Below are 23,783 nucleotides of genomic sequence, written 5' to 3'. Positions count from 1 at the left end.
TGCTGAACTTGGCTTCCTATGGCTGTTCTCTAAGAGTAAACCTTGAATCAACTAATATCTTTTAGGGAGAGTTAATAAATACAGCGGGAACTATAATTAGCATGCTTAATATACCAAAAAGCAAGGATAAATAAAACACAGTCCCTCCTATCAAGAGGCTCATATGGAGCAGAGGTGTATAAACACTCATGCAATATGATAATTACTATTTGGTTATATGGGCACAGTACTTTTAAAACACAGAAGACAGTTCATGTTCTGGGGTATAGGGAATGGGACAGATGTCACAGTATGCAGTGGTATTTCAGCAGGTTTCTAAGAGATAAGAGTTGTTTCCTCAGAAGGACGAAAGAATGGAAAGTGATGGAGCAATGGTGTTGAGGCAGATTCAGTTGTAAGAAAAAAATTGTGGAAGTATGGAGGTACATGGTGTGATCAGGAGATAAAGCTGAAGACAGCTGGAATGTAGGCTAAAATGAGGGCGGTCATTACAGCAGGCAGGATGGGACAGGATCTCTTGTGCATTTGAAAAATATATGTGTTTGTCATAAGGAGAATGGCCTGGAGCAAATAGGGTCTAGGGTTAGGAAACTATTTGGAAGGGTATTAAAATAGTCCTGTTAATATATAAGATCATTAAAAAAAAATAGTCCTGTTAAACTAAGATCATGGCATCTGGTCCCATCACTTCTTGACAAATAGATGGGGAAACATTGGAAACAGTGGCAGACTTTATTTCCTTGGGTTCCAAAATCACTGCAGATGGTGACTGCAGCCATGAAATAAAAAGATGCTTGCTCTTTGGAAGAAAAACTATGAAAAACCTAGACAGCATATTAAAAAGCAGATGCATTGCTTTGCCGACTTAGGTTCATGTAGTCTAAATCTATGGTTTTTCCAGTAGTCATGTGTGGATGTGAGAGTTGAACCATAAAGAAGTCTGAGCACTGACGAATTGATGCTTTTGAACTGTGTTGTTGGAGAAGACTCTTGAGAGTCCCTTGGACTGCAAGGAGATCCAACCAGTCCATCCTAAAGGAAATCAGTCCTGAATATTCATTGGAAGGACTGATGCTGAAGCTGAAACTCCAATACTTTGGCCACCTGATGCGAAGAACTGACTCACTGGAAAAGACCCTGATGCTGGGAAGATTGAAGGCAGGAGACGGGGACGACAGAGGATAAGATGGTTAGATGGCATCACCGATTCAATGGACATGAGTTTGAGCAAACTCTGGGAGATAGTGAAGGACAGGGAAGCCTGGTGTGCTGCAGACCATGGGGTACCAAAGAGTCAGAAAGAACTGAGCAACTGAACAACAGCAACAAGATATAAAAAGGTCCTAAAGTTAAAGATGCTGTTTCAAAGGATAATAAATGATTAGGTGATGAATGGGGCCAAGGGTGATTCTGATATGTACACATCTGAACTATAATCTAAAGAAAGATGCCTCAGGAAGCAACATCATTCACTTTAAATTTAGGTCATCTTTAGGTATGCATAAGGAGTATTTGAGAATATTCTCCCCCACTTCTCAAGATATGTATCTAAAATATTAGGAGGATGACACTGGGATGAAGATTTTGTCTGCCTTAAAGAAGAGTTGCACATCATTCAAGTTTTTTTCTGCTTTTAGTTTTAAGTTAAATATCAGGAGTCAAGTAGGATATATATCTCTCCTAGTGTGTAGTGTTGAATCAGTTAAACAGAATCAGCTGCAGAACTGAAAATGTTCATACAAAATACAGTGTGCCATGTATTTCTGATACCACATCACCACTAAGGGATCTGCATGAGTACTTAAAAAGTATGCACATGTCTATAGCCTCCAACTAATAAAAATAAATGAAAAAAAAAGTATGCAGAGACTGTGAGGCATAATGGCAGTACAATCACGTGTGTCCAGTTGTTCAACTGCAGGGACGATGAAACACCAGAGGCCAGAGCCTCTCAGTGTGCACTGGTAGTTGCTGTTTTTGTTAGGTCACTCAGTCATGCCTGGTTCTTTGCGACCCCATAGACTGCAACACGCCAGGCTTCCCTGTCCTACATTATAAGTTAGTAGGTTAATAAAGCTCTAAAACTACAGTTCGGGAATTCTGCAGTTGTTATTACTAAAGGCAGGTTGTGTTTCCTTAAATTCAAAGTGTTCCTCTTTCATAAAAAAGAAATAAGAGAATATCAACATAACAATTTCAAGCAATTAATTTCTTTCCTCCTATACCTCCAGTAATTTGTGGAAAATCACACCAGTGAGGCACAACCTTTAAGTTACTTAGTAGAAAAAAGCTTCTTTTTATTATTGTTGTCATTACATTTTGGTGAAGTATGAATCTTGTATCCAATATTCTGCCACACCAATGATTCCTATTTTCCAAATTCAAAAGTCATTTATAATCCTCATTATTCTTTACTTTCCTATGGTATTTGACCTTTCGAAAATAGTTTCTTCCTCATCTTGACTCTTGAATACCTTACTTTTCTACCTCCTTGATCATTTCTTTTCTCATCTTTATCACTTTCCATTTTATCCTTTCCTTGTATGTATTGGTGCTTTCCAAACCTGTGTTCTTTTCTCTCTTCCATTATCTTTTTGATTTTTCTGCAACTCTGTTACTATCTCCTCTTCCCAAGAAGATGAGGTTAGGGTCTACCTTGCTTCTAGGTCTTCATTGTACTAGTTATTGCCTCTTCCTAAATGAATATAACCTTATACTAATTTCCACTTATTTTTCAGATTTCAGTCCTTTGACACATCTTTCCTTATGGAGCTGAGTACCTCTTCCACATGTTTTAAGGCATCTTCTGCTCACTTTTACAATAGCCCCTACATTTTAACACTTAAAATGGTTTCTTAACTGGGAGCCCCAGACCAATAGCATCACTATCACCTGGGAATTTGCTAGACAGGCAAATTCTCAGGCTCCAAAGCACATCAACTGAATCAGAAACTCTAGTGTGTGGCTAAGGAATCTGTTGTAATAAGCTATCCAAGGGAATTCAGATACAGGATAAAGTGATACTCACTGGTATGTTGCATTTGGCTGGTTTTGGTTGTCTTTCGCTTTTAGATCATGGGCTGTTTTAGAAACTATGATGAAATATTTTTCACTGTGATGCCCTTAGTATTCAGTGTAGAACTGGATACATTGTTGCTGCATAGCATTGATTTGTTACAAAGCATGAACTAATAAATGAGTGAATTAATGACAGCTTTTTTATGAAATTCAATTTCATATCTCTGATTGACCACTATGTAATTTGTAGAGAGCCAAGAGTCCCTTCAAAGTCAACCTCTGTATTAGAAAGGTTGACATCTAATACCCTTCAACAATGTCTTCCAAAACAGTTGTACACATCTGCTTTTACAACCCTGAATGACTTTTTAACCTCTGATCTCTCATTTTCTATCAATACTATAATCATTCTCTTCATTAATCGTGGAAGAACCTTAGTAATTACCTTTCTTTGAAGAATAACTTCATTCACTCTGAGTATACAACTAAAGCATATTCCCCATAGAAAGTCTGAACAATTCAGTTACACACACAAAATCAAATTAAAGCACTGAAAATTCCATCACTCTGAAAGAACCACTGTTATTTGTATGGATTTATCTAACTTTTAGTTCTAGCATATTTGCTAGAAGTGGCATTTTATGAAGCATGATGTTCTGTAAGCTGCTGTTATTACACTATTATGGGAATATTTCCATGTTCTAAAGCATTATTTTCTAAAGAGTCATTTATGTCTGCATTATATTTTTGACAATAATTGATCTATTCTAATTCAAATTATTAAAAGTCCGTCAAAACTTTTTCAACACCTCTGCTATTGCAGTCCAAGCTCTTTCTTACTCTTGTATCCTATTACAGTAGCCTCCTTTGCCAAATTAATCTTTTTAAAGTGTAGTTCTGAGCAAATCACTCAAAGGTCAAAGGGACTCTCCAGTACCTTCCAAATAAGGCTCCAATCTTGAGCAGGACAGTTAAGGGCTCCTTTTGCATACCCAGGCTCTAGGTGAGACTACTTACCAATCTCATAGCAATTCTCCTGTTTACTCAGCCTTTTGAATATAGCCACTTCTCTCTTCAAATTCTTTCCCACCCATGCTGCCCCCTTCACTGTGAAGCCTTGCTAAAATTCCATGCCTAATCCCCTTTCTCTGCTCTATGTTTTCTTCTTAATTCTTATAATCATAGAAGAGACCATATATTTTTATTAAATTCACTTGCTAATTGCCTGGGCTTCACAGGTGGCTCAGTGGTAAAGAATTTGCCTGCCAGTGCATGAGCCATGGGTTCTATCCTTGGAGCAGGAAGATCCCCTGGAGAAGGAAATGGCAACCCACTCTGGTATCCTGGCCTGGGAAATCCCATGGAGAGAGGAGCCTGGTGGGCTACAGTCCATGGATCACAAAGAGTCAGACATAACTGAGCAAGTGAGCAAGCACTAATTGACTATCTCTCCTAACTGGGATATAAGCTCCATGAAGACAGTGATTTTTTTTCTTGTGTCTTGTTCATTGAAAGAAAATGAAAGTGAAAGCTGCTCAGTCACATCTGACTCTTTCCAACCCCATGGACTGTAGCCCTCCAGGCTCCTCTGTCCATGGAATTCTCCAGGCAAGAATACTGGAGTGGGTTACCATTTTCTTCTCCTGGGGATCTTCCCCACCCAGGGCTCAAACCTGGGTCTTCTGCATTGCAGGCGGATTCTTTACTGTCTGAGCTACCAGGGGAGGCTTTTTCACTGCCATATCCCTAAAACCAAGAACAGTGCTTGATCCCTTCAAACAAACACAAACCAAAAACCTCAGAATATCTTTGAAATATTGAATGATGATGAGTGGACAAACAAAAGAATTGATCAACAATGAATATCTACTGGTAAAATTCTTCAAGTCCTCAAGGAAGTCAAAGCTTTTCTTCCTGTGATTTGCATACAATGACGATTCACTACCTACTTGTGCTAAGTAAATACAAATGGCCAGTTAAGCATTATTCTTTCCTGAAACCTTTTCTTAGAATTGCTGCTGAAGGTGATCTCTCTACTCTCTAAAGACTGTCAATCATTTATGTAATTATGGTATGTATTGCATACTCTACCGAGCTGGAGTTATATGATGTCCTTCTCATTAAGTCACATGCAATCTCTATATAGGCAGATATCTATTATCTTTGTTATCTCTTGCAGTTCTTAGTACATTGATGCTTGATAAACAGTTCTAAAATTAATTACCAAAAATAAAATTAAACTATTACCAAAAGCAAAGTAGTTACACACGAGGGCATAAACAGATCTAATTAAAAAAAAATTGTCATATGCACAATGGTAAGTATTCTGAAATAAATCATCAAGTGAACATTCTGTATTTTTATAGATTATTAATGCTGCACTTGCTTTGGCTGCAAGACCCAAAAGTCAAGTGGTCAAAAAAACCATGGAAATGTACAAGCACACGTGGGAGAATCATATCCATGTCCTCACTGAAGCTGTAGATGACATTACAAGCATTGATGACTTCCTGGCTGTATCTGGTATGTTTTTTATCTTTTAATTTCTGTGTTTGCTGTTGTCATTTTCTGCAATAGGATGATACTAAATATAATTAATTTTATGAAATATTATGAGACTTTTTTAATGATAGCCTTTCTGGAAGCAAAGTGCTACTATATATGATCTAGGATAATGAGTCTCATGCCTTGTAATCCATACGTATCAACAATTTACACTCCCTCTGAAAGAAATCTCTATTCATGGGCAAAGGATAATTGAAAATAGTGGCTGGAAATTTTAGGCATTTCCTGGCTTTTCAAATAAATCATTATTTCCCATCTCTTAATATAGTTATATCTCTTGATTTTTCTCCACATTTTTTTGAACCAAGTTTTTCTTCGCTCAGAAAAATAAAGGTAGGAAATAGGAAAAAATAAAAATAGGAAAATTCTTTATTGATGTGAAATATAACACATACTTTAACTACCATATGTGTTTGAGTAGTGGTGTTCTAAAGAATAAAATAAGTCTAAATGTGTAACTACAGAAATAACAGACAGGCTTGAGATTCCATGTCAAACCTAGATGATTCTTTCATCACATAATAGAATAAAAGATTGTGAAGTTCCTCTCATAAAGCCATATTCTCAGAAACATAACTCAGGTTTTGATTATACTGTTGTAACAGCAGAGAACTAAATATTTTTAATATTTTTTTATTTTCTTAAAAATACCTCTCATTAAATTAATTACATATTTTTTTGAGAGATAGATTTTCTTGGAATGTGATGATCCTTTTTTATAAAATGAAGTTTCTCATGAATTTCAAACATCATTTTATATTTTTAAATGTTTCCTGATTGTATTTCATCTACCTTATTAATTTCATTATATATGTATATATTCTCATCCTGAACAATAGTAACCTAGTGTATTTTCTTAACATAGTAATGAAAAGAAAATATGTGCTAGTTAACTACTTTGAATTTATCACTTTACAGCTAAAAGTTTGAAAATAATAGAAAATGAACAGGAATAATATTAATATGCCTTGATACCACTATTCAGAAATAGCAACTACTGATATCTCATCTATTTCCATCCAGCAGTCTTCATGCTAGATGGAAATAAATATTTTCAAATTATTGTGTCATTACGTCTTTTTATAGGTAATAGTTGGCTGAATTTTCCCACATTATTTTTTTCAAAAAAATGTCATATATATCTGTTCTTTTATTTTCACTTAGATAAATTTTAACTACTTTAAGCAATACTTAAGCATGTTTTTGTCTATTTTCTATCTTCTGAGTATAGACTTTGCAATGTGAATTCAATCAGTACTTTTTATTTGGTCAGTCTTTTGTAATTTAGTTGTTAAATGCTAAGTTCTGTTTTTCAGTACGGTCTTTTGGTTACAAGGTGAAGAAACCTGCTCGTGGTGGGCAGTATAAAGGCAGTTTATTATAAGTCATTTGATGACACAGTAGGGAGAATCTCCTGAACACACTAGAACAGGAGCCATAATCACATGATGAGAAAAGTGGGGAGCCTGGGATCTGAGCAGCTGTGTAGGTCCTTAGAGAAGGGGCTCACGGCTTTCCTTTTAGTGCTGGATTCACCTCATCTGGCAACCTCTGAATCTGCTCCTTTCTGTGAAAAAAATTAAGCACTTAAGAATGTTTTGCCTGCATGTAAGAGAAAACTCATATAAAAGTTGCTTAAATAATAAAAATCATTAGTTATTTCACGTCATTAGATATTTAAGATAGTAGACTTACTACTCCTAACACACTAGAGGACTTGGATAGGAATAGTCCCTGCATGTGGGAAGGAGTATCTTATCACTAACATTTTTTTAGAATTGCCAATACAGGGTAGTGATAAAAAGTGAATATTTAATGTGTTTCATTATTGTTTTTAAAATTCTCTGCAAAGAGGGCACTCCATTATTTTCTGTTCCTGGGGTGGACAGTTCTTACTTTCCTGCCCTTTGATTGGTTGTGATTCAGAGTTATTCAGTTTGCTTCAGTTCAGTTGCTCAGTTATGTCCGACTCTTTGCGACCCCAAGGACTACTGCACGCCAGGTCTCCCTGCATCACCAACTCCCGGGCTTATTCAAACTCATGTCCATTGAGTCGGTGATACCATCCAACCATTTCATCCTCTGTTGTCCCCTTCTCCTTCTGCCTTCAATCTTTCCCAGCATCAGGGTCTTTTCCAATGAGTCAGTTCTTTGCATCAGGTGGCCAAAGTATTGGAGTTTCAGCTGCAGCATCAGTCCTTCCAATGAATATTCAGGACTGATTTCCTTTAGGATGGACTGGTTGGATCTCCTTGCAGTTCAAGGAACTCTCAAGAGTCTTCTCCAACACCACAGTTCAGAAGCATCAATTCTTTGGCATTCAGCTTTCTTTACAGTCCAACTCTCATATCCATATATGACTACAGGAAAAACCATAGCCTTGATTGCATGGACCTTTGTTGGCAAAGTAATGTCTCTGCTTTTTAATATGCTATATAGGTTAGTCATAACTTTTCTTCCAAGGAGCAAGGATCTTTTAATTTCATGGCTTCAGTCACCATCTGCAATGATTTTGGAGCCCCAGAAAATAAAGTCTGTCACTGTTTCAATTATTTCCCCATCTATTTGCCATGAAGTGATGGGACCAGATGCCATAATCTTAGCTTTCTGAATGTTGAGTTTTAAGCCAACTTTTTCACTCTCTTCTTTCACTTCATCAAGAGTCTCTTTAGTTCTTCTTCACTTTCTGCCATAATGGTGGTGTCATCTGCATATCTGAGATTATTGATATTTCTCCTGGCAATCTTGATTCCAGGTTGTGCTTCATCCAGCCCAGCATTTCTCATGATGTACTCTGCATATAAATAAGCAGGATGACAATATATAGCCTTGACATACTCCTTTCCCGATTTGGAACCCATCTGTTTTTCCATGTCCAGTTCTAACTGTTGCTTCTTTACCTGCATACAGATTTCTCAGGAGGCCAGTCACGTGGTCTGGTATTCCCATCTCTTTAAGAATTTTCCACAGTTTGCTGTGGTTCACACAGTCAAAGGCTTTGGCATAGTCAATAAAGCATAGACCAGTCGTTTGTTAACCACTTACCAGCACTCAGAGCCAGTCATGGAAATCCCATTTCCTTTTGCTGTCTATTGCTACAGGAGTATGACTGATATAGGCATCTGGGTTTCTGTTGACCTTCCCTCATGTTACATCTCAAAGAGTTACACAGTATAACTTAAAGTAGGAGGGTGAGGTGGCTTGTTGGCTTTAACATATCAAGGAGGAAATCTTTCCCAGATAATTTCCATCAGATCTCCTCTTGTTATAGGTCAGAGTTTGGCCCTGTACCTAGTCCTGGACGGATAGATGGGAAAAGGAAATGGGATTTCCATGATGGGCTCTGACTGCTGATAAACGGTTAACAACTGGCTGTAGCCAGAGAGAGTAATAGTCCTAATTCATAGCACTTGCTTGATTTCTGTGACACAAATACTCCCACATTGGCAGGTTTCCAACTGCCACTGAACTCTGAATTGGGAAGAGATGCATAAAAATAGCTCTTGTGAGCTGACATAAACTTTTCCTAGCAGTTCACTGGGCTTAGACCAGTCATAATTCAACTTTTCTGACTAGTCACTTACTATACAAACAAAATTAGAGATTTTATCAGCAGGAACAAATGGGAAGTGGCTGTTAACTAGAGAAAAAAAAAAAATGTGTTTGCCCCAAACTTAGTGGATGACTTAGTGGCACCCACTGCTTTCTTGTTTCTCTGTCTTCATAAATTTACTTTGTGATAGTTTAGTCTGAGCTCTAGTGCTGTTTCTCATTATATCCAGTTCCCACAGATAATATTAGCAAATAGGGAGTGTCAAAAAGGCCCCTTCCTCATTGGGCTCTATCCTTGGTAAGAGCACAGTGATGAGTCTGAGGTCTTACTCATGGCAAAAGCATTTCTTCTTGAAGAAACAAGAGAAAGAACACCTCAAGGGAGAGGTGAGCCAAGCCAAGAGAGGCACGGGTGCTAGAATGATGAGGTACAGAATTTTTAAGATAGGGCTTTTACATATTCATCTGGGTGGGTGTGGACTGACAGTTTTGATTGACAGTTGCAAGTTATGTAACAACTGGCTCTATTGTGCATGTCTTTCTCATAATTCAGTCTGTTATAATCAGATGTATGTATGTATAGGCTATTTATGAACATTTAATAGACTCCTGGCTGCCTAAGGTCACTTGAGGACACAGCTGTGCATCAGGGACACATGTACCAGAGCGGGAGTAGTCCCTGTGGTTAGTTTGCATCCACTGTGCACATAGGTAACATGCTCTGGAATTGTAAAAGTCTTTGTGGTTATTTTATAGCATATCTATGAGCTCTCTTGGGCTGCATTGGAGTATGTCTAGGGTGAGGTTTGAGATCAGCTTGAATCTTTTTTGACTGGGTCACCCCTAGTTGCTCATGCCTAACTTCCTATCTAACACTAATGGTTTCTCAGAATTTTCCCAGTCAAATAAATGAGAGAGAATTTAGTTGACTTTATGCATATTTTTAGTACCAGGTCAGAAGTCCTAAATTCAAGATCATAGGCCAACCTATGGATGAGTTACCTTTCTTAAGATGGCTAATCATCGTCACAATCTGGCAGCTTTTGTGTGGGACAGATTTTGAATGACCTCTCTGGTACTACTTTACAATTATCTTTTTAAAATATGCTGTTTGTATTCACAGTTTCTCTGTTTGCCAGGTAGAGTGACTGACTGGTTAGTTCATAGGATTTAAAAACTATGAATTACCGTGAGAATATTACATTTTCAAATTTTTAAAGTAAGCATTTCATCTTTTTGGATTTTCTTCCAGTAGTTGATAACAATGCTAAATTATTTTGATGTTTTTATAAGAATAAAGATTAGGGGTCTTAAAACAACAAAATTCTGTAAAGCAATTATCCTTCAATAAAAACAATACATTAAAAAAAATAGGGGTCTTGAAAACATTCTTACTTCCTCCTGAGTCAATTGTGAAAAGTATGGATTCTTAGGACATCAGTTCTCCATATTTATATATGTAATATACATATATATATATAAATATAAATGAAGCCTAAAATCAGTGAGAAAAGATTCTTGGACTTTATTATTTTATTTTCATTAACAAAGGAATAAATCACATTCATAAGATGTTTGCCTTATATAATGTTTTAGCATGACTAGATCTTCTAATATGGATCAGTAGCTCTTGGAATAATGGCATTTTTAAAATAAAATACCAAACATCTTTGGTTTTTCTATTGCATTTCCAAATATAGTAATATCATTAATGATTTTTAAATTATGTGTTTAGTTTTTCATATACAGAAGTGAAAATACCAATTTTTAAAAACCATTTTTGTTTCTTGCTGTACACAGAAAATTCCAAAAATAAGTGCAATCAGTCCTTTCTTGAAAATCATAACGAATATAGTTACCTCACAAATTTATTATATATAAAAATTTTATGTGCAAAAACAAAATGAAACAGTGACCCAAATCCACTTTCAAACTAAGTTCTCTGACATTCAGTTGTCTGAAAGAGGCTCTTTTCAGTTTAGTGTTAATTTATGTAGTACTATCAGTGTCATCTTACAAGTAATTAGAAAAACATCTTCAGAATGCATAGGTCCCAAAACTTTTGTCTTATCACTCACTACAGGGATTATCCCCACACCATTAACTGCACATTTTGTCATTCTCTGAAAACACTGTAACAAAACATCTGTCAGAAATAGCTGGTCTGAAGATTCTTTGACCACATCAAGTTCTATCCTATGTTTAGAAAGACATGATAAGAATTGATAAACTCTCTCTTTTCAGCCTACCATGGGACCTGATATCACCAGTTATCCATGAGACAGTATAAAAATATTTAATATCTCTGTTTAAGATGTGAGTTTCTAAAAGAAAACATATTAACACGTGAATCAGCCTCTTGAACTATTGTATTAATTGACTCATAGTGAGCTGTAATCCCAAGGAACTGAATTTAGAAGAAGGAAACTTTGATAGAAAAGGGAATGACTTGGACCATAAGAGCTATTTGGTAATTACTAAGAACTGATTAAGTATGAGGGTTTGTGAAGATATGGCTTTTGTTTCACTTATTCTTTCAGTTACTTATTAAATATTTACTGGATAGTTTTAAGTGCTAAACCTTGCAAAGGGTACTGGAGACTTAATAATGAGTAAAAGTGAAAAAGATAACTTGCAAGACAGTCATAATGATGGAGATTATTGGAGAGATGAGACTACATGAACAATGGAAGCAACCACTTACAAGGATCTGGAATTTTTTAAAGAGGAGATTGACCACTTGATTAGAATTAGCACTGCTGTTCCTTTACTGTAACAGGTTTTTTCATTTTAAAGATAACATCTTATCGATTCTCTGTGATTTATAGTATTGGAGGATACTTGAAAATTTTCTTTATTCCATATCCTACATTTCTCTTTAATGTCCGTGTCCATTGCTATCACTCCAGTTCAAGCCTCTGTCTCTTACTTGAATTGTCATATAACCTTTCTAATTGATCCTTCTGCTTCCAAAATTTTGCTTGAAGGTTTTCAGTAGGTATTTACTGAATGAAAAAAAAAGTATTCATCTTCTTACTAATAATTCTTCAAGATTGATTTGGGAGGATTTATGTCTTATGCCTTCTCATATGGACTGTGAAGAAAGCTGAGCGCCAAAAAATTGATGCTTTTGAACTGTGGTGTTGGAGAAGACTCTTGAGAGTCCCTTGGACTGCAAGGAGATCCAACCAGTCCATCCTAAAGCAGATCAGTCCTGGGTGTTCATTGGAAGGACTGATGCTGAAGCTGAAACTCCAGTACTTTGGCCACCTCATGTGAAGAGTTGACTCATTGGAACAGACCCTGATGCTGGGAGGGATTGGGGGCAGGAGGAGAAGGGGACGACAGAGGATGAGATGGCTGGATGGTATCACTGACTCGATGGGTATGAGTTTGAATAAACTCCGGGAGTTGGTGATGGACAGGGAGGCCTGACGTGCTGTGATTCATGGGGTCGCAAAGAGTTGGACATGACTGAGCGACTGAACTGAACCGATGTTATGCTTTCATTAAATGTATTCAGCCTTGAAATGAATATTTTCTTAAAAATTCAAATTATGAAAAATATAAGAATTAATCATCAAATTTTCTGTGACTTTGACTTAGTGACACAAATGTAACTGATACTGCCATCAAAAATGCTATAGCAAAGCCCTCTGTGTTCATGAAACTATAGTAAACATGATCTTTCAGTTCAGTTCAGTTGCTCAGTCATGTCCGATTCTTCATGACCCCATGGACAGCAGCACGCCAGGCTTCCCTGTCCATCACCAACTCCAGGAGTTTTCTCAAACTCATGTACATTGAGTCAGTGATGCCATCTAGTCATCTTATCCTTTGTCTACCCCTTCTCCTCACTTCTGCACTCTTTCCCAGCATCAGGGTCTTTTCCAATGAGTCAGTTCTTTGCATCAGGTGGCCAAAGTATTGGAGTTTCAGCTTCAGCATCAGTCTTTCCAATGAATTTTCAAGACTGATTTCCTTTAGAATTGACTGGTTTGATTTCCTTGCATTCCAAGGGACTCTGAAGAGTCTTTTCCAATACCACAGATAAAAAAGCATCAATTCTTTGGTGCTCAGCTTTCTTTATGGTCCAACTCACATCCATACATGACTACTGGAAAAACCATAGCTTTGACTAGATGGTCCTTTGTTGGCAAAGTGATGTCTCTGCTTTTTAATATTCTGTCTAGGGTTTTCATAGCTTTTCTTCCAAGGAGCAAGTGTCTTTTAATTTCATGGCTGCAGACACCATCTGCAGTGATTTTAGAGCTCAAGAAAATAAAATCTGTCATGGTTTCCATTGTTTCCCTATCTGTTTGCTATAAAGTGATGGGACCAGATGCCATGGCATCTATAAAGTTTTATCTGAATCATTTGACAAAGGAAAATGAAAATAAATTTTCTTTTCCTTCTTAAGTTAATTCTAAATTGTTGCTGTTTAGTTGCTAATTTGTGTCTGACTCTTTCTGACCCCATGGACTATAGCACACCAGACTCAGCAGAAAGATTCAAATGTTAATTAATTGCCCACAAACTAAGCATTATTTAATCTCATATAATGTTTATGGACTAGGTGTTGGGATAAAAATGACCCATAGCACATATCTATGCAATGATTAATTAAATAATTATAACCAATTATTTATCATCTCACATTCTTTTATGTATCCCTTCAACACCTACTTGAAATTTTAATTGATTAAAGGCATCGTGGTGTAAAATACATCCTTTTAACATTGAGATTTGAAATTGTTGTTGTTTAATTGCTAAGTCATGTCCGACTATTTGTGATCCCATGGACTGTAGCCTACCAGGCTAGTCTGTCCATGGGGTAGCTATTTCCTTCTCCAGGGGATCTTCCTAACTCATGGATTGAACCCACATCTCCTGCATTGGGGGGTGGATTCTTTACTCCTAAATCATCAGGGAAGCCTGATATTTGAAATTATGTTCTACAAAAATGAATTTTGATAAAAGTGTATGGGATATCAACTACATGCAAAGCAGTTTGCTGGGAAATGGAAGAGGATGCAAAGAAGGAAAAGGGACAATATTTGCTTGCAGGGAACTCAAATGCTGTGCAATTAATGATGGTGGGTATTTAGGGAAAGATTGATAAGGAGATATCAGGATATTGAGGGAAGGATTGTTAAGGAGATAGTGGTTAAACTGAACTGTTGAATTGAACCGGGTAGAAACTGAAATAACAATTCAGAAAGAGAGAAAAGCATGTGAAAGTGCATGGTGCATTTGAGGGACAGCATGGTGGCTGATATTACAGGAACAAAGGGTCCATCTGGATTAATACTGGACTCAGAAAATCAACAGGTGACATCATATAAAGCCCTGAACATTTTTAAGAAAATGTAAATTGTCTGCAATTTTAAATGGTAGTGGCATTAATATTTCAGAAAACTAACACCAGATGCTGAGAAACATTCTTATAGAAGTAGATAGTTTAGCACAAAACAATGCTTTATTTGCTCTCAGAAGTGAAAATAAATTCAATATAAATTAGGTATTCCTCACTCTCTCTAGCCCTCCTCCAAGAAATTAAAACATAAGACTGACACACACATCCGAGACATAATAGGAAGGTGAGGTGAAAGCCAATTTGTTGGCTTAAACTTAACTCAGGTTGAAAACCCCTGGTGTGAATTTAGTAGGAAAAGGAGCTCTGCCTCACCAGAGTAGCCCCGGGATGACTTGCAGCCAGGATATTGCATGCCGTTGGCTAAAATCAGGAGTCAGTCTTGTGGTTGTAAGTTTTTTTACTCTCCGTCCTCTGTGATTATATTTTCATGTGATGGTGTATGGCTGTCATTGCAGAGACTCTAGACAAATTATACACACAGTTTTACATAAGGAATGACAGGGAGAAAGGTTACATTAAAAAATGATTGAATGAGCTCCCCCAAAATAGTCCATTATTGCTCTACTGATAATTATGTTTTGAAGTTCTGCCTATACTTACATGACTGAAGAGTAGTTTGGGCATTTGAACTGAAATTAAACACATATCATTCCATGTACTAACATGCAAGTTCACTCCGTGCTCTCATTTGAATGAACAGTAAGTATACAGCAGGATTGTTGTTTGAATGTTATAAATTCAGTATTTAGAAAGTCTGTAATTAGGAGTTCTATTTTGACTTTATGAAAATCAGTCAGATTTAAGAATTTTTATCAGAACTCTAAGGCAGAGCTGTCATAAACATCAATAATCCTATTGATAAAATAAATAGCACCAATCACTTGCATTTCAAATTTGTATTGAGATATTTTTTAAAAATTCCTAAATTCTGCAGATGTGTTAACTATGTACTTACAAAGGATATGAAAGATAAAATAGATCTTTAAGTAAGTATTTCTTTAAAACTGTCTCAGTGAGTACATGAACAGTTCTTGATAGTCATAGTATTTGCCATAGCCAGATATACTGACAGGAACTTTTAACAAAAACAGAGGGTCAAAGTGCGTCTCAAAATTTCATTTGTGTTTAGTTATTTCTGGGCAGTGTTTCAACTCTAAGCATATGCATTTGATCAATGTAATATGAATGATTTAAAATCCTTCATATGGTTAATCTTGTGGGCATTTTATGGTCAGATAAGGGATTACATGGAAAGTTTATCTTTGTGACATGATGCCTACTCCCTGTCCCCAACCACCTCCCCGCTCCACCTGCTAATGAGTGTAAGAGGTGCTCTTGAGCATTCTGCAAGACCAATTTTCAGCTACAGATGAAGGAGTTTTAGGCAGGAAAAGCAGGCTGATCCCTCCCTATATGCTCTGCAGAAGTCTTCCTCTGGACCCATAAAGAAGCATGCCTCCTGCCACCCATGTGGGTGCAGATACAAGGTCTGAAAATATGAAGCCATGTATCTGAGCTTGCAAATTTGTGTTGGCATAGACTTAAGGACTTTGATAGTATCCTAGGGGATTTTTATTAAGAAAACAATAAAAACTTCCACTTACAGAGTGGCTCCAGAGCTTGTTCTATGAACAATTTATGTATACGGAACAAAAGCAGCCAAGAGCTAGCTTTTCAGAAAGCCCATATAATTATCACTAAAATGTCACCACTAAAAGAACTCTTATAGATTAGACATCAAAACAATGGATTTTATCTCTTGAATTTATGAAAAGCATAGAAAGAAAAGAGTCTGTTTAGAGAGGGTTAACTATGCTTAGAAGTGACAAGTCTGCCAGCTCCTACTGGATCTATGATCTTCAGGAAATAAATGAACCTCTGACTCACTAAATGCTCTCCTCTAAAATGTTAATAATTATATCATTTTGCTATTGTCTGAAGGTTTGTGTCCCTGCAAAATTCATATGCTGAGATACTAATGCATATGTGCTCAGTTGCTCAGTCGTGTCCAACTCTTTGTGACCCCATGGACTGTACGTTTCCGGGCTCCTCTGCCCATGGAATTTTCCAGGCAAGCATACTGGAGTAGGGTGCCATTTCCTACTGCAGGGAATCTTCCTGACCCAGGGATTGAACCTGCATCTCCTGTATCTCCTAAATTGGCAGGCAGATTCTTTACCACTGTGCCACCTGGGATATTATAATATCCAGTGTGAAAATACTAGAAGGCAGGGCCTTTGGAAGGTTCTTAGGTCATGAGGGTGGAGTCTTCATGAATTAGATTAGTATTTTCATAAAACAGACCCCACAGAGATTCCTAGCCTCTTCCCCCACTGTGAGGCTATAGCAAAAGGCACTGGGTATAAATAGAGGGCTTTGCCTTGATTTTGGATTCGCAACCTCCAGAAGAGTGAGAAATAAATTTCAGTTGTTTATGAGTTTACTTCACTCGACCCATGGACTAATGTAGCCCACCATCCATGGGATTCTCCAGGCAAGAATACTGGAGTGGGTTGCCGTTTCCTTCTCCAATGACACTCTCTGCTACTACTGCTGCTGCTAAGTCGCTTCAGTCGTGTCCGACTCTGTGCGACCCCATAGACGGCAGCCCACCAGACTCTGCCGTCCCTGGGATTCTCCAGGCAAGAACGCTGGAGTGGGTTGCCATTTCCTTCTCCAGTGCGTGAAAGTGAAAAGTGACAGTGAAGTCGCTCAGTCGTGTCCGATTCTTAGTGACCCCATGGACTGCAGCCTACCAGGCTCCTCCGTCCATGGGATTTTCCAGGCAAGAGTGCTGGAGTGGGGTGCCATTGCCTTCTCCGAATGACACTCTCTAGGTCCATCCATATTGCTGCTAACAGCATTATTTCCTTCTTTTCTATGGCTGAATAATATTCAATTATATATATGTACCATATCTTCTAACTCTCCTCTGTTGGTGGACATTTAGGCTCCTTACATGTCTTGGCTATAAATAGTCAATAGTGTGTCAATGAACATTAGAGTATGTGTGTATTTTCAAATTATGGTTTTTTTTTTTTTTTCTGGACATACATCAGGAGTGGGATTGCTGGATCATATTGTAGATATTTTAGTTTTTTCAGTAACCTTTATACTGTTCTCCTTAGTGGCTGTTTTAATTTACATTTCCACTAACAAGGTAGAAGGGTTCTCTTTTCTCCACAACCTCTCCTCCACACTCTTTCCATCATTGTTTGTAGTTCTATTTTTGATGATGGCCATTCTGAAAGGTGTGAGGTGATAGCTCAATGGAGTTTTGATTTGCATTTCTCTAAGGTAGTGATGTTAAACATCTTTTCATGTGCTTTTTTTCCATCTGTGTGTTTTTTTTTTTTTTTTTTGAGAAATGTCTATTTAGATCTGCCCATTTTTTGATTGGGTTGTTTGTTTTTTGATATTGAGCTGCATGAACTGTTTAAATATTTTGGAGATTAATCCATTTTTATTCACTTCATTTGCAAATTTTTTTCCCATTTTGTGGATTGTCTTTTCATTTTGTTGGTGGTTTCCATTACTGTGCAAAAGCTTTGAAATCTCTTGTATTCTTATACACTAATAATGAAAGATCAGAAAGCAAAATTAAGGAAGCAATTCCATTTACCATCACATCAAAAACAATAAAATACTAAGGAATAAACCTATCTAAGGAGGTAAAAGAGCTGTGCTCTGAAAACTCTAAGATGCTGATAAAAGAAATCAAAAATGACAGAAGCATCTGGAACTTCCTTGAATTGGGGAGAAAGATGTACCTAACTTTTAAGCATTGTTACTCATTCAGTTTTTTATTCAAATAATTAACAAAAGCTCAAGTTCCTTCTTCTATGAATCTTTGGTTGGCCATGTGGACCATTTTGTATGATCATGATAGAGCAAAATAATTATCCCTTTGAGCTAGACTAGATATGGTTCGGGTGAGTATGAGACTCTTCTCCCTCTTCAGAAGTTAATGAGATTCTGAAGAATGTAAAGCTAAACAAAAGAAACATCCCAAAAGAACACCACTCAAAATATCAGATGAGTGAAAAATTCAAAGAAAGAGAAGCAAACACACATCATGGATGTGTGAAGATTGTCAGGTTTTTCTTCATTTCAGTGCCATAAATAGTGCTTGATATACAGCAGATACTTAATAGTTTCTTTAAATACTTTTTACTTAATAAACTCTCATTTGATTTCTATAGATGTAACTTCCAAGTGATCTAGGGCAGATTTTACTCTCTTTGTATCTCAGAGCCTCCCAACATAGGCATTAAGGCAAAGCCAGAATGTATATGTAGCATAACTATTTCAGGCAACTGCAAAAATTAAGAACAGCTATGCAAAGTGATTTTTTTTCTTTTATTTTGGTGTAGTTCTGTATCCAAATCAAGGCTTCTCCTTGATATATAATTACACAGAATGATCACACTGCACCTTTCACTGGTGTAAAAGATGAAGCTCATTTCCTGTAGTACTAAAGGTTTATATGCCAGGATCTTTATATCCTAATATAATATCTGATTTACTTTAATTTTGTTTTTTAAGTTCACTGAACCTAATTTTTTTGTGCTTAATTAGGCACTAATAAATGATACAAAATGTGGAGTTTAAATATGTTTCAAACATTTATGACACTAACCTAAATATTGTCACAATAGTAGATGTGAAAACTTTAATGTGCCTTTGGAAAAATATCTGTGAACCAAATGAAAATCTTGTACTTTACCACATTTTTAGTGTGACATGGCTGAGTGCTACTGCATTGTCATAATTTTCAGTAGAAAGTATAAATTCATTTTATCTGCTAGTGACATATGTAAGAAGTATAAAGAAACACAAATTTATTATGATTCCATTGAAAGTTCAGCATTTTTCTCCTCTAAATATATAATAAGGGTATTTTATGTAGATTCCTTACTATTGTCTTCTGTTTCTTAAATAAAATAAGTTAAAATTGATACTATTTTATTGTTATTGTCAGAAATATTACTTATTTAGCAAACAGGACTAAAAGTAATTTGTTGGGCAACTAAACATAGGTTGCACTCACTGGTAATAAAATATCACAAATCTACTTTTTTTTAAAACTCAGATAGTGACGCTTTATTATAGGAAATAATTTAAAATACTGTTGCATCACATAAATTTGGGAACTGACCCTCAGAACACAGAGCTGTAGGCATAGTTTTAGATATATACATTTCTTACAAGGATAATCTAATTCCTATTGGACTTTTATTATTTATATCTTCTGCTTTACAGTGGGCAAAATGCTAATTCTCTTTTTATTTCTTTAAAAAAAATCCACAGGTGTAAATGATATGTTGAAAATTAAAATGATATGTTTAATTTGTATTGATATTGGCCTGTGGAATATTTTACATAGAAAACAGAAGAAAATATGATTTTTGTATTGCTGCTTTTCCTATCAGCAACCAAATGACCTTTATCATCTTAAATACTAGTATCTGTCAATCAGAGTAAGCTTGATTATTAAAAGAAAAAATAGTGTTACAAAGTGCCTATTCCAATCATGTCATTTTCTGCCCTTTTCACCATATTAATCTCAATATGCTGAAATCCTATCCTTCGACAACCATTTTATCCTTTAATCCTTTTCCTCCTTTAAGCCTTTCTGTGGGCTTCCCTTGTGGCTCAGGTGGTAATGAATTGGCCTGCAACGCAGCAGATCAGGGTTTGATCCCTGGGTTTGGAGGATCCCCTGGAGAAGGGAATGGCTACCCATTCCAGTATTCTTGCCTAGAAAATTCTATGGACAGAGAAGCCTGGTGGGCGGTAGTGTATGTGGTTGCAAAGAGTCAGACACTATTGAGCACTATCACTCTCACCATGATCATTTAAAATTTTGAATTTGTTCCATGACTTGACCACAGTTTGTTGTGATCCACACAGTCAAAGGATTTAGCATAGTCAATAAAGCCGAAGTAGATGTTTTTCTAGAATTCCCTTGCTTTTTCTATGATCCAGCATATCTGGGCAATTTGATCTCTGGCTCCTCTGCATTTTATAAATCCAGCTTGTATATCTGGATGTTCTCAGTTCACGTACTGTTGAAGCCTGGCTTGGAGGATTTTGAGCAATCTTGCCAGTGAATGTTGTTGTTCTTCAGTCTCTCAGTCATGTCTGATTCTTTGTGAACCCACGGACTGCAGCATGCCAGGCTTCCCTGTCTTTCACCATCTCCCGGAACTTGCTCAAACTTATATCCATTGAGTTGGTGATACCATACAACTATCTCATCCTCTGTCGTCCCCTTTTCCTCCTGCCTTTAACCTTTCCCAGCATCAGGGTTTTTCTTAATGAGTTGGCGCTTCGCATCAGGTGGCCAAAGTTTTGGAGCTTCAGTTTCAGCATCAGTCCTTCCAATGAATATTCAGGGTTGATTTACTTTAGGATTGACTGGAGTGATCTCCTTGCTGTCCAAGGGACTCTCAAGAGTCTTTAAAAGCATCAATTCTTCAGCACTCAGCCTTCTTTATGATCCAACTCTCACATCCATACATGACTACTGGAAAAACCATATTTGACTAGACAGACCTTTGTCGGCAAAGTGATGTCTCTGCTTTTTAATATGCTGTCTAGGTTTGTCATAGCTTTTCATCCAAGGAGCAAGCGTCTTTTAATTTCATGACTGCAGTCACCATCTGCAGTGATTGTGGAACCCAAGAAAATAAAGTCTCTCACTCTTTGCATTGCTTCCCCATCTATTTGCCATGAAGTGATGGGACCAGATGCCATGATCTTAGTTTTTTAGCATGTGAAGTGAGTGCAATTTTGCAGTAGTTCTAACATTCTTTGGCATTGCCCTTCTTTATAATTGGACTGAAAACTGACCTTTTCCAGTCCTGTGGCCACTGCTGTTTTCCAAATTACTGGCATATTGAATGCAGCACGTTAACAGCTTCACCTTTTAGGATTTGAATTGCCTCCACTAGAATTCCATAACCTCCACTAACTTTGTTCAAGTGAAGCTTCCTAAGGTCCGTTAGACTTCACACTCCTGGATGTCTGGCTCTAGGTGAGTAATCAGACAATCATGGTTATCCAGGTCATTAAGATTTTTTTATATAGTTCTGTGTATTCTTGCCTGCTCTTCTTAATATATCTTATATTTCTTTTAGATCCATACTATTTCTGTCCTTTATTGTGCCTATCTTTGCATGAAATATTCCCTTGGTATGTCTAATTTTCTTGAAGAGATTGCTAGTCTTTCCTGATCTATTGTTTTCCTCTATTTCTCTGCATTCTTCACTTAGTAAGGCTATAAATTTTACCACTTTATGCCTTATAAATACTTTATGTTTTTCCTTTATTATTGTAAAAGTCCTGGAGGGCCGGGATGCTATTGTTGGGTGAATTGTGTTCTCCAAAATTTATATGTTTAAGCCATAACCCTTAGTACCTCAGAATGTAACTATAAAAGGAGCTAGAGTCTTTAAAGATGTAAGTAAGTTAAAATGAGGTTATTAGGTTGAGCCCTAGTCCAATATGACCAATGTCTTTATAGAAGAGAAAATTAGGGCATAAACATGTCCAGAGTGTGAAGACCAGGTGAAGATATAGGAAATCTAAAGCTAAGAAGAGGCATTAGAAAGAACAAACCCTGTCCACCTTGATCTTGGACTTGCAGCCTCCAAAGTGAGAAAATAAATCTCTGTTGTTTAAGCCAACTAGTCTGTGATAATGTGTTAAGGCAGCCCTAAAAAATAATACAGTTGTAATTTATGTGTGTTTGCAGACCATTTAGCACAGTATTTTATATCCAATAGTATCTCAATAAAGGTCATTAAATTGATTTCTTACATAGTTTATTCACCGTGAACTAAAATAAAGTTTTGTTTCAGTGAAGTAGAGAATCACTGAGACAATTTCCTCTTTGACCCCTAACACAGAAGAAATAAATGAAAACCATGCTTCAGTGATCCAGCCTTACTTTCTGACTTGTTTCTTTAGTGTCCAAAACTGAATTTACTTTTGGCAATTGTGGAAATTTGAAGTGATGTCAGAATCTTCTGATTTGTCCAATACTGATGGAATCAAATTCTGGCATCAATCATTTCATAGCATTTGTACCTTTGTTTCTAAATTATTACAGTAAGAAAATAGTGATTCTGACATTAATCAAGTCAGAAATCACTTCATTATTATAGTTTATGTAGATGTACCATTTTAAAATATAGTTTTATTAGTATATATATATGTGTGTGTGTGTGTGTGTGTGTGTGTGTGTGTGTGTGTGTGTGTATATATATATATATATACATATATATATATATATTTTATCTCTGAATAGTAAAATAATTTCCTTATGAGTACTTCACCAGATTGTCCCTTGGATCAAAATGAAACAAGGTTCATATTTTGATATTAGCATTATTTTCACAGTTGATAATAGTCATCCTAAAAACAGTTTCCTTAGGACTTTATGAAAGGTTTTCATTATGACATATATGGCATATGACATATATGACTAAGTATCCAGTTAACTGAAGAAGAATCTGAAAGCGATATAGAAAATAAAGGGGAAAAAATAGGATCTCTTTTTATTTATCACTCTGTGCTATTGATTTAGGAGATTCTCATAGATTGCTGTCATTACTGCCTAGTGGAAGCAGTTTTAATTCATGAGCTAAATAAAATGAATTCTAGTGTATTTTCCTTCTGCAATGAAGCTTAGCTGAATTTCCGAGTTATATAGGCACTTTTATATCCTGTTAATGATTCAGTTCAGTTCAGTTCAGTTCATTTGCTCAGTCATGTTGGACTCTTTGCCACCTCGTGGCCTGCAGCATATCAGGCTTCCATGTCCATCACCAACTCCCAGAGATTGCTCAGACTCATGTTCTTCGAGTCAGCGATGCCATCCAACCATATCATCCTCTGTTGTCTCCTTTTCCTCCTGCCTTTAATCTTTCCCAGCATTAGGGTCTTTTCCAATGAGTCAGTTCTTCGCATCAGGTAGTCAAAGTATTGGAGTTTTCAGCAACACCACAGTTCAAAAACATCAATTCTTTGGCACTCAGCTTTCTTTATGATCCAGTTCTCACATCCATACCTGACCACTGGAAAAAAACATAGCTTTGACTAGATGAACCTTTATTGGCAAAGTAATGTCTCTGCTAAAGCTGTCTAGTTTGTCATAGCTTTTCATCCAAGGAGCAAGAGTCTTTAAATTTCATGGCTGCAATTACCATCTGCAGTGATTTTGGAGCCCCCCAAAATAAACTCAGGCACTGTTTCCACTATTTAC

At 36.6% G+C, this 23,783-nt stretch overlaps 1 protein-coding gene across 4 annotated transcripts in view; it reads left to right on the top strand.

Annotated features, from left to right (window-relative positions):
• The window catches only part of CTNNA3 (catenin alpha 3), a 1,812,800-nt gene that overhangs the window by 1,204,217 nt on the left and 584,800 nt on the right, over positions 1 to 23,783 (top strand). For all 4 annotated transcript variants that reach the window (XM_043926199.1, XM_043926196.1, XM_043926200.1 and 1 more), the window contains one exon: positions 5,385 to 5,541. In XM_043926199.1, the coding sequence (XP_043782134.1) occupies positions 5,385 to 5,541 (157 nt within the window). The remainder of the gene's footprint in view (positions 1 to 5,384; positions 5,542 to 23,783) is intronic.

The sequence above is a fragment of the Cervus elaphus genome, chromosome 15 (genome assembly GCF_910594005.1).
Source record: "Cervus elaphus chromosome 15, mCerEla1.1, whole genome shotgun sequence".
Lineage (NCBI taxonomy): Eukaryota > Metazoa > Chordata > Mammalia > Artiodactyla > Cervidae > Cervus > Cervus elaphus.
Note: the sequence above shows the minus strand (reverse complement) of the source record. Positions and strands in the feature narration are given on the sequence as shown.